Here is a 12,105-nt window from a genome sequence, read left to right as displayed (position 1 = left end):
ACGCCTTCAATCCTGAAAAGCAAGAGGCTAATTAACACCTTTGCTTCCAGAGGTCTTCTGAACCAGGAAACCATTTGCTTCTTGAGATCTTTTCTCCAACATACTCTACTGAAAACACTTTTCATTAGGCTTACAACATCTGATAAATGATATAAATTACAAAAACAAATGTAAATTACGGTAGCTCTTCAGAAGACAACAGGTTAAACATTTGTGTTAGAATTAAAGGTCTGTTTGTAGACCTTTGTGGTATATTGCAGGTTTACGAAAAAAAACAAATATTTTGTGTGCCAAAATATACAAAGTGTCACAAGCAAACAAATACATGTGCACAAAATAGATCCATTATATCAATAGGAAAATTGTTTGCCTATTCAAGAGCTTACCAATGATGTAGAACAAGAGGGGATAACATATTGCCGTTTTGTGATATTGCTGAATCTATTCAAATTATGCATATATTTTCCAAAACCATTTGTGCTAGATGGCATATATTAGTGGCAACACTGTGTACCTTAACGTTTTGTAGAAGATGGCACTATTTGATCAGCTATAGGTTACACCTTTTAGGAAATATATGTAATTACTGCAGTTATGAAGGTACTAGACAAAACTGTTTTACCAAAATGCATTTATATCTTAGAATGTCTTTTTTTTAAATGCCAACTGCTTGGATATACCACCCCGACACGACAGTATTAATTTTTTTTGGCATTATTAATGTAAACATGGTCCCCTAACCGGGAAAAGCCGAAAGACACAACAACAACAATGTAAACATGGAAATATTACATATTTTCTTAATTTTCTGCAAGTAATCCTTAACCTACATTGACCATTTCACTATGTATGCTTAGGAAACAATGTTGGCTTGTAGATGCCATCTTTCTGCATTAGTTTTATTTCTGTACCTTTACCAGGACCTCAGAAATTACACTGTAAACAGCTATGAGTATACTCATTCCAGGAGTACAGGGAAGAATATACACTCACAGGATACACAAACTCTCCTTTTGTGACAACTACACTGTTGTAAGAAGCAATGAGTTAATGTATCAAAACAATAAACTTTCTTCCCAGATTTGTCAAAAACTTTCACATCCTTGTCAGAAGGAATGGTGTTAGCATTTACATGTCTAGCAGCAGATGGCTTTGATAAAGAAATAACTGCAGGGTCCGACTTGGGATTAGAAAAGATATTTAAGCAACAAGAAAAAATGGTCTGTGCAGGAAACTATAGTGAACAATAAACAAAATCGAAGAAACAAAGCCTGTAAAGCTAAAACAGTAAAATTTAATGCAAGCTAAGCACTTTCGTCCCTATCACAGGGACTTCATCAGAGCTAAAATACAATCACTCAAACATCTGCCACTCAACAAATCTTAATTCAACCAAATGCCATTTAATTACCCTTAATTACCCTCACACTGCATGCAGTTATTCATTTAAAATATAACTGCATGTAGTGTGAGGGTACTCTAAATGGCATTTGGTTGAACTAATTGAGATTTTTTGATTGGCAGATGTTAATGAGTGATTGCATAAATAAATACATGCTAACTGTAATTGTATTTTAGTGCTGAAGTCCCTGTGATAGGAACGAAAGTGCTTAACGTACATGAAATGTTACTGTTTTAGCCTTACAGACTATTTCTTTGATTTGTTTACTTCTCACTACAGCTTCTTGCACTGAACATTTTTTCTTACTAGTTTTACTTTAGCCTTACAGACTATTTCTTTGATTTGTTTACTGCTCACTACAGCTTCTTGCACTGAACATTTTTTTCTTATTAGTTTTACTTTTAATGCCAGTTTCCATTTGACTTTTGTGTTTAAAGACATTTAGAGAATGGGCTTACTGTACATCAGTACCTGATTGGAGAACGAGCGTTCTCCAGCAGGCTATTAATGCACAAGTAATGCCCAGTGAAAAACGAGTCCGCCACTTCATGGCAGCTTATCAAGCCGCCATGGAGCTCAGACTGAGAAAAAAACGAATGTCCGCCAGTGTCTTACGCTCGCTAAGCAGCACTTTGTTGTTTAGGAGTGTAAAATAAAATAGAAGTAAAAAAAAAAAATTGTGCGCATTTGTTTGTGTGTGAAACTGTAAGTCTGTATGAGCGTGAGACACAGATTAGTTAAGCTTGCTATTTTACACTGGTTAAGCAGCGCTTCGCTAAACAGCAGAAGCACTGGCTAAGCAGCGCTTCTGCTGTTTAACGAGTGTAAAATAAAAAGTGTGTGTGTGTGTGTGTGTGTGTGTGTGTGTGTGTGTGTGTGCACGCATGTGTGTGTGAGAGAGAGAGTGCATGCCTGTATGAAAGTAAGAAAGAGAGATCGTGCGCATGTGTGTTTGTGTTGTTGTCTGCTTGTGTGAGTGAGTGAGTGAGTGAGTGAGTGAGTGAGTGAGTGAGTGTGAGCAAGTGTGAGTGAGCGAGAGAGTGAGCGAGAGAGTGAGCGAGAGAGTGAGCGAGAGAGTGAGCGAGAGAGTGAGCGAGAGAGTGAGCGAGAGAGTGTGAGAGTGAGTGAGAGAGTGTGCAAGAGTGAGCGCGAGAGAGTGTGCAAGAGTGAGCGCGAGAGAGTGTGCAAGAGTGAGCGCGAGAGAGTGTGCAAGAGTGAGCGCGAGAGAGTGTGCAAGAGTGAGCGAGAGAGTGTGCAAGAGTGAGCGCGAGAGAGTGTGCAAGCGTGAGCGCGAGAGAGTGTGCAAGCGTGAGCGCGAGAGAGTGTGCAAGCGTGAGCGCGAGAGAGTGTGCAAGCGTGAGCGCGAGAGAGTGTGCAAGAGCGAGCGCGAGAGAGTGTGCAAGAGCGAGCGCGAGAGAGTGTGCAAGAGCGAGCGCGAGAGAGTGTGCAAGAGCGAGCGCGAGAGAGTGTGCAAGAGTGAGCGCGAGAGAGTGTGCAAGAGTGAGCGCGAGAGTGTGGGAGTGAGCATGAGAGAGAGCGAGAGAGTGTGCGAGAGTGACAGCGAGAGAGTGAGAGCGAGAACGAGCGAGAGAGTGTGCGAGAGCGGGGGAGAGAGAGAGGGGAGCAAGAGAAAGTGAAGAGACAGCTATCGACCATACCTCTTAGCATACTTTTCAACCACTTAGTGCAACAAATATGGACAAAGCCCAGCAAAATGTGGTGGGAAGCCCAAAATAGTGACAGATATTAAATATTGCTCTTATAAACTTAGAAAATTGCTAGAGCAATAGGGGTTGTTTTAACGTCCATTTTCTGAAGGATTTGAAATTTGAAACTCAAATGTATGCTATTTTTTACTGACTTCAATCCTCAGATCCCCCCAGTAAAGTGTCAGAAAAATCCAACTTTTGTGAGGAACAGGTCAAAAAATATGAGCCAAAAATCTGGACATTCTGCAAAAATCTCCACAGTTGAAAGGTGTGCCTCTGGCCACAAATAATGGGAAAACAAAGGGCTGAAAATAGGGATGGATTTTAAGTATTGCTCTTAAAAACTTAGAAAGTTACTAGAACAACAGGGTTTTCGTTAGCATGCATTTTTTTTCAGAAGCAGAGGTGTGAGTGAGTGGGTGGGTAGGTGGGTGAGTGCCTGAGATGATTATTGGCAGCAGCAGCAATAGAGAGGTTTATAAATCTCTGCATCTCTTACAAAGCTGCTAAACTAAAGGAAATCTGAAGTTCAAATGTATACCATTCTAGAGTAACTTCAATCTCCAGTGATGGTCAACCAAATGATTTAGGAGTAAGGAACCGAAAAATAAGGTAAATAACCTGGTTATTTTAAAATGTTATATTTTAGCTGTAAAATACTTCCTCCAACACCAATAAAAAATACTTCAGCAAGTTTGAAACATTAGGTGGAGGAACTATTTTACATCAAAAATAGATTTAAAAAATATATAGTGATAAAATAAGTAAAACACAACAATTTTACAGATATCCCATTCTCTAAGTGCAATAATGCCCTCCACAGTGTGTGTGTTAATGTGTAATTAATGCCCTTCCATGGGGATAGAGGCCCTCTGCCTGTGGCGTTGGGGCTCACAACATCTCTGGGCAGGTGTTAATTACACATTAACACACCCTGTCAGGTATTATTGCTTGCTTATGTGTCTGAAGTACTCTGCATAACCTAACAGAATTTTTAGGAACACAAAATCGACAGTCAGGTGTATTAAAGGCAGTAATGAAATATCCACTAAAGTTGGTAAAACTGGAGGAACGCCTGCAGGATTAGGAAAATCTAGTAGCAACAAATCATAATACATCTGCTGAAAGACTGGAATTTCATTCTTTTCTCATTGAAATAATTCTTTCATTTATAGTTTTAGAAAAAAAGATAACTCTTCTGGAAGAAGACATGGAGAAACACTTTCTTCACAAATTTCAGCTCTAGAAGAATTCACTGAAGAACCCCTGCTTCCAGTACCTGCTTTTCTGACTGGGAACCATTGTCAGAAAGAGAATTCATCTACAACTCAGTGAAGAAACAGGGTTTAAAACATGAAAGGCACTAAATACTCTTTTAGCAAAGCCAAGTAAATATTCCCTGTCCACAGTGAGAGAAACTGAAGAAGCCGTGTGCTTATCTTTTTGATGTCTTTTTTCCTAGGTGGCCCAGTGGAGAAGGATGGATTCATGGCAGAGGCACTTAGTAAGACTTTGTCCACTCCCTTCTCTTGGAGCTACAGTGGACATGTTTAACTCCCAGTCCTTAGTGGCTGCCCAAGGAGCTACACCAGTGGGACTGACAAGGCAAAGATGAGCAAATCAAGGAACAAAGTCTGGCCACAGTAGCTACACATCGGTGGTTGAGACAGTGAGGAAGCTGACCTGATACCTGAAGACTTCAGATAAATGTTCTTCTTGTAGACAGGGAGGGAAGAGCCAAAGGACACCATGAAAAGCCAACAGTAGCAGAGCCTGGGTGAATTGGTAAACCTACTGAAAGAACATTTTGAGTTTTGTTGTAAAAAATTGAGTGACTACCCTTAAACCAAAAATTCCAGCCCCTGCGGGTAGTTTTCTACACCCAAAAGTAGATTTAAATACACAAACATTATACACGTTTTTCAACAAAGGCATTCACCAAGTTAAAAAAAACATTAAATCCAGTGACAGTCCATAAAAAGACAATTATTGGCACAACAGGAAACAGAATTTTCTTGAAAATTAAGAGATGGAAGGTTTTCTCCACAGGGGTACTTATTTGCCCACCCAGCCAGCCATCAGTTCCATTAAGCCTGCAAGGACAGCGCATTTCATTAGCAAGAAATATTTGTAGCCTTGGTGCTCTGACCACTGATTTCATGTAGCTCTTCTGAAAGTACCTACTAGGGGCACCCAGCAGTCATCACCTCTACAGATTTAAGGTACACCTCCAATTCTCTGCTAATAACTACATTAAGCACAGACACTTGCAGAAATGCTGCACCTCATTGCTTCTCATTCAAGCAGCAGTGACTGTGTGGATCCTGACTTGTAATCTGGCAACTAGAGAAAAAGTTAAAAGATTTCTGCAGAATGTTTCATAGGATAACCATTCTAAAGCACTTCTAAATTGCGCAGTTGGCATAAAAGACTGGCATAGGGTAGGGGTGGACTCTCCAAGCCCAAATGCACAACACTACAGTTTGCCAGGCAGGATATGCAAAAATGAGGGAAAAAAATCAGAATTGTGCTGAGGGCCTCAAAACAGGAAATCCCATCCAGTGTAAAAAACTTTCAAAGGGCAATAATACCAGACCTTATTCTAGAAAAAAAGAGTAAATGATTTAAACTTTAGTATATTGGATGATTAGTAAATACATCAGGTATACCTCAAGTTACAATAAGTCTGCAGGGATAAAGTAGACTGTTCCCTGCCATGTGCTTGCGCTACAAACACCAAGCTCTTCTGTTATACTAGGGGAGGTTTTACAGACTAAACAGAAAAGTAAAAAAATTACAACTGTAACATTAAAACAAAGTACTCACCTGCTGTATTAATCCAACGAGCAGCTGCATAAAGAAGAGCTGTGAATAAAAGTAAAATATAATTTTAATAAAAACAATAATGAATGATGTATACAAACCAATACAGCAGACCATATTATATAGTACTTTAAAGCAGTAATGCTACCTTGCAAACTACAGTTACCTTTTTACATGCAGGAAAAGGCAGCCAATTCAAATACAAAATAAATAGTGTGTCGTCCATTTTAGTCACCAGTGCTGTTTAATGGGGTCTTCCTCAGGAAAAATGCTGAAAAAATTCACTACATTCAACAGACTCCAAGTGTAATCAGATTATTTTGGTCTCCTGAAAAGTATGCATTCCACTTATTTAAACACAAATGTCCCATGTGTTTTTTTTTTTACTTTAAGAAACTTTTATATTTGCTTGCTTAGAGTTAAACACTTGTATAAATAAAGCCAAAGAAGCCCAAATGTGCAAAGAGGAAAAACAAAAAGATGATGATACTAAGGAAGAGGATGTGCCTAAACTTCAATCTGCTTTTCTTAATCTGGACTTGTAGCAAAGCAACTTGTGTAATAAGGAAGACAAATACAAAATCAATCTTGCTTCTTTAGCTGAGAGGTTAGGGAATTAGTAAAATGGTTTCCTTAAGTAATATGGTAAACAAAGAGAGTTTATCCTCCCACAATGGGAGATTAAAAATTTCTTATTCTCTAATTCTTTCCTTGGGAATTCCCAAATGCATACATTTACAAACATTCTACAAACACACACAAGATGGATATACACACACACAAAATGGATATACACAAATACACAAACACATGATGGATATATGCGTGCGCACACACACACAATGAATATACATACATACACAAACACACAAGATGGACATACATACACACCTTTTAAATTTCTCCAAGTCTTTTGAGTTTCTAATACCGTAACAGGAATGGACCCCAGTCCTAAGTCAAAGAATGTTTAAAGTTCATGAAATTAGCATTGTTTCAATCTTTGATGTTAGCCAGAAGCACCCAGAATGTGCCCAGTATTAACTCCTCCTGCAATCCATATGAAGTTACATGCATCAGTAACATCTTAGTACGATTGTAAATTCTTTTATATATGACCTGTTGCTCCTACTTCCGCACTGCCCTTCTTTCTGCCTACAAATCCTATGACTGTCTCTCTCTCTATGCAAGACAGTCACTGGGAATAACAATTTCAATGATCAGTGCTACTGTCTTCTTTTCAAGGATTACTATTATCTGTTTTTCTATCATTTTAACTGTTGCTAATGGGTGATCCCATGTGATACAAACTTCAGCATTTTCTATAATGCTTTGTGGCTCACGTTTCCAATATTTTTTCAGCTACTTCAATATTATAATGTTTGCACAACCCCCAGTGCAACAATACTGACACATTATTATGCTTTCCAGTATACAGTCCTTCTGCCATTAGTATATCACAGCCAGCAACAAGATGTATGACTGTTTCCAATTCTGTTTTACAAAAACATGGTATCTGATTCTCCCACATGTTCAATGTACTTTGTAAACAAACGTGTACACACAGTTCACTATCTTGGGCCGCCAACATTAAACTTTCATCTTTTGATTTAAATTCACCTAACAATTCCAGAGTTTCATCCTGATCAACATGAGTTTGTTCTAACAGTTTTCTATACCTGCATCTATACTTATGCAAACATGAGTTTGTTCTAACAGTTTTCTATACCTGCATCTATACTTATGCAAACATGAGAGTTTGTTCTAACAGTTTTCTATACCTGCATCTATACTTATACAAACATGAGAGTTTGTTCTAACAGTTTTCTATACCTGCATCTATACTTATGCATTTTTCACATTTCCTGCCTTCTCATCTGATCCTTCACCTTGCATCCTTTTGTTTTTTGGCACATTCAGTTGCTGCCTGATATTATTTCCATTCTCATTTGCCATTGATGTGCTTCTGCTAAACTAAGCAGGGAAGTCATCTTAGACTTATTCTCCTCATGTTTTAAAACTTTTCACTACATTTAGGTTTTGTGAGATCAGCAGATATGTATGCAGTCCTACGATTGCAAACCTATACTTGTTAATCAATTTTGAGGAAGCCCATACTTCCTTCGGAATGGGAAATATATATAGTCTTGGTATACACTGATTTTTATAAATCATCGGAAACATTAAACATCCTTCTTGTTTTCATGTTCAACCGATCAAACACATTTTGGGGGTAGTTAATCACTCCAAAACTGTAGTTTACTACAGGAACAGCATATTGGTTCATAGTTTGGACTTCGTTCCTAGATGTCAGCGCTATTTTCAGTATTAATTTTAGTCTTCCAAAATGTTCCTTAGTACGTTTTATTCACAATTATTCATGTTTTACGGTTTATCCTTCATCAATTCCCAAATATTTATACATTTCCTCTTGCCCAAGTTCTTTTATATCACATTCCTGTCCCAGGCTTATGCTTTCTTGATGCTACAACTTTCCTACTTTAAAGGTTGTTTTTGCACATTTATCAAGATCAAATTACATTCTTATATCAGAAGAAAAAGTTTGACCACTTGCAGTTGTGCTTTCAGTTCTTCATCTGATGAACTATACAGTTTTAGATCATCCACAAAAAGAAGATAAGAAGCCTTTACAATTTATTTTCTGGGAGCCACACTGTAACCATGACTTAAATCTGTTAAGTAGACAGCTTAATGGGTTAAGGACAAGACTAAAGAGCAGTGGTGACAGAGTTACCCTGAAATATCCCTCTCTGAATTTTTATCCCTGGATTAATAATTTGTCCTTTATCATGGTTTCACTGCAAAGTGGTTTGCCACAGTTTCATGGTCGCTGTAATGTAATAGATTAGTGCATGTTGCATCTTATACATTTTACTAATGTAATAGATTAGTGCATGTTGCATCTTAGACATTTTACTAATGTAATAGATTAGTGCATGTTGCATCTTAGACATTTTACTAATGTAATAGATTAGTGCATGTTGCATCTTATACATTTTACTAATGTAATAGATTAGTGCATGTTGCATCTTATACATTTTAAACACTTTTATCCATGAATGTGGGATACTGTCAAATGCTTGTTTGTAGTCTCTCCATGCCACACTTAGGATTCTACACCTTTTTACAGTTTTCCCTTATGACTTCAACAAATGATCCTTTGTTCATATGACTTTCTTTTGTTTACCCTTATGTTCTACTGCCATGATTGAGTTTTCTTCTAAAGGACTGTAAACTCTGTTGGCATCAATATTGGTCTATAGCCTTTAGGATAGCTAGCAGGGCCACTCTCAAGTAGTATTGTTTTTCCTGTTAACTATGCTGGTGTCCATTTGGGGTGTGCATATAAATAGTTCTTGCTCATGGCTAAATCTTCATGTAAAGATGTTAATACTTTTAGCCAGACGTTAACTACTGCATCTAGGGTTTTCCATTTAGGAGCTTTAACTTTGTTTCAATTTTTCTAGCAATTACTTCACCCTATGCTGTACGTCCGAACTTCTTATACATTCTTTTACTTCTTCTATCCATTCAGCATCTTTATGTTCCACAGGATCTTCATAGATATTTCTCCAAAATGTATCTATTTCTTTTTTTGGTGGTGTTTCAATTCCTTTTGCCTTGTTTCTCAATTCTCTATAAAACTTTTTGGGTCATCAAATGCTTATTTTGCACTTTTCCTTTATATTTATCTGCATATCAGTTTTTCTGCCTGTGTTGACATTTTTAGTTTATTTACGATAGTGCACAATAGATTCGGATCTGTTCTGATACTGCACATTGCTTTTATCACATCTGAGTATTTCTCCCCTTTCTTTCCCTTACTGCTCTGTGCTTTTCTGGTAAGAAAATCGGTTATTAATTTAGCTGCACAGTAACATATCCCATTTCCTTCTATTATATTGCGTAAATTCCTATGAACAGTCCTAATTACAGTGTTCACTTGTTTTATCAAACTTCTAACTTTTTGGGTTTTATTGACTTTCTGAAGTCTATTTCTTTTACTGATATTAGTATGTCTTCCAATCTTTACTAAAATCAAGCAACTCATCTCTTAGATCATTTTCTTCTAAACTGAGGGCACATTATTTGTTCTCGGTTTCCTGTGGGCATTCTACAGATCGTCCAGAGCATCTTCTTGTGCCACATTCTCTTCAGTTTCATCCTATGTCATCCACTGCTCTTTCATATGGGAACTCACTGGCCTATCACTCCACAGCACTGACTGCACCAGAGTTGCCAAAGTTTCTTGCCCCTTCCCTTGCTGTGCAACTGAACTTTTCTACTGGTTTCCTATAGAAGGCTCCAAAGTATCTTACTCTGGCAACTGATCAAATGTTTCCCACTCCACTGGTTTCTCCTTAATTTGAGGATCCATTACTCTATCCTGTTGTGGTGTTATCAGAGTTAAATTTCCTATACGGAATCTATCACTTCTTGGGTAATCCATAAAAAGAAGTTATGTACTCACCATAACGTTCCATGCTTGTTGTCCTGGATTTATTTTATTTTACATTTGTTTACGGGGAAAGTCCGACTGGATACAGGTCCATTTTCAGTGGAGGCCCAGGGAGAAAAGCTCCATAATACAATACAGTACACGAGAGAAGAGAGAAGAGAAAATAAAATAGAGCATACTTATAGCAAACATACACAATATGTTAGAGATCAACCGTTCTTATAGTAGACCATCATTGTGGTACATAACTTAAAACAGCATTTGTATTATTTTTACAGATATAAGTAAATATCAACGGGTTCACAAGCTTTCAGGGGAACTGTTTATACTTAGCTATACACAGAAGCATTCTCTTAGTTTGGGTTAGCCTGGTGAGTGGAATAAACATAGCCAGTCACTTAACTTAAACAGTGGGTTTTCAGGAGATTTTTGACATGAATAAAGAATGTGGTAGAAGTTATTTGGCTTGATAGTGCGTTCCAGGTTTTAGCAATGATGCTGGCAAAGAGGGATTTACCGGCATCATTTCTATGTTGGATGACAGTTATGATGCTCTGGTTACTAGATCTTAAGGCTCTACAGGGAATGTGGGGCTGAATTAGATGCTGAAGTGCTGGGGTTTTCTTACGAAGGTAGTACAGTTGCTATAGAGAGTTGACTGAGTAAAAGTATATGAGGCAACTCAAGCAAGTTAAGCTGTGTAAGGGATAGACAGCGGTGAGACCTATATGAGGCTTCAAAAGCAAACTTAGCAATCTTGTAGCAAGATTCCACTTTATTTAGATTGGTTTGGCGGAGATTAGTCAAGATGGGAGAGGCATAGAGGAGGGTGGACAGAAGATGAATCCTTGCGATGGTTGCTTTGGTGTGTTTAGTCAAACAGTTTGTTCCTTTAGAGGAATCCTTGTTGGTAGGGTTCGGAGCTGATCCTTGGCTCTGACTTGGCCATATTCTAAAGCTAGAGACCTTCCATTGGCTCAAGGCTAGACCCTATCCTATCAAACCTAACGCTAGTTACTCAGCTCTCGTTTGTGATAACCATAACACTAGACCACAATATGCAGATATATAAACTATAAACATTTATAAAAAAATATATATATATATATACATATATATATATATGTGTGTGTGTGTGTGTGCATATATATATATCTATATATATATATATATATATATATATATATATATATATATATACACACATACATAAATTAGAAAAACCATCAAGCCATAAACAGAAGTTCTTATTCTATCCAACTCATAAGGCAGGAAGGGAATCAAGGCCTATATAGCCAAAGATGGATAGATCCTCTCAATCCTCCAGCAGGGAGACAGAGGGTGGGATGCAAGAAGGAAGGTGAGATCAAGGACAACAAACATGGAACATTATGGTAAGTACATAACTTCTTTATGTTATGTTGTCCCTATCTCGCCTTCCTTCTTTTTGGTTGGCATCACGTTCCCAGCACCTTTTTCTTGGGTGGCTCAATGGAATATACTCTTTAGGAACGTGGAACAAAAGGATGCCCTGTTCCGGGAGGCCACAGCTACTTTTTAATGAGTGATGAAGGTATGGAGGTTAACCGACATAGCTGCCACACATATTGAGTCTAAATGCATTCTGGCCTGAAAGGCAGTAGAGGTAGACAAAGCCCTGGTTGAGTGTCCTCTAATTTTTCCAGGCGGTTGTT

The 12,105-nt window shown here is 37.9% G+C and overlaps 1 protein-coding gene across 1 annotated transcript in view; it reads right to left on the bottom strand.

Annotated features, from left to right (window-relative positions):
• The window catches only part of DGAT1 (diacylglycerol O-acyltransferase 1), a gene marked incomplete in the record, with an annotated part of 1,335,127 nt that overhangs the window by 585,552 nt on the left and 737,470 nt on the right, over window positions 1-12,105 (bottom strand). Inside the window, 1 exon segment of the mRNA XM_044067713.1 lies at window positions 5,938-5,976. Within this exon segment, the coding sequence (XP_043923648.1) occupies window positions 5,938-5,976 (39 nt within the window).

This window comes from Protopterus annectens, chromosome 3.part1 (assembly GCF_019279795.1).
Source record: "Protopterus annectens isolate FY-2018-M chromosome 3.part1, PAN1.0, whole genome shotgun sequence".
In the NCBI taxonomy this organism is placed as follows: Eukaryota; Metazoa; Chordata; order Ceratodontiformes; family Protopteridae; genus Protopterus; species Protopterus annectens.
This window is presented reverse-complemented; position numbering and strand designations above follow the sequence as displayed.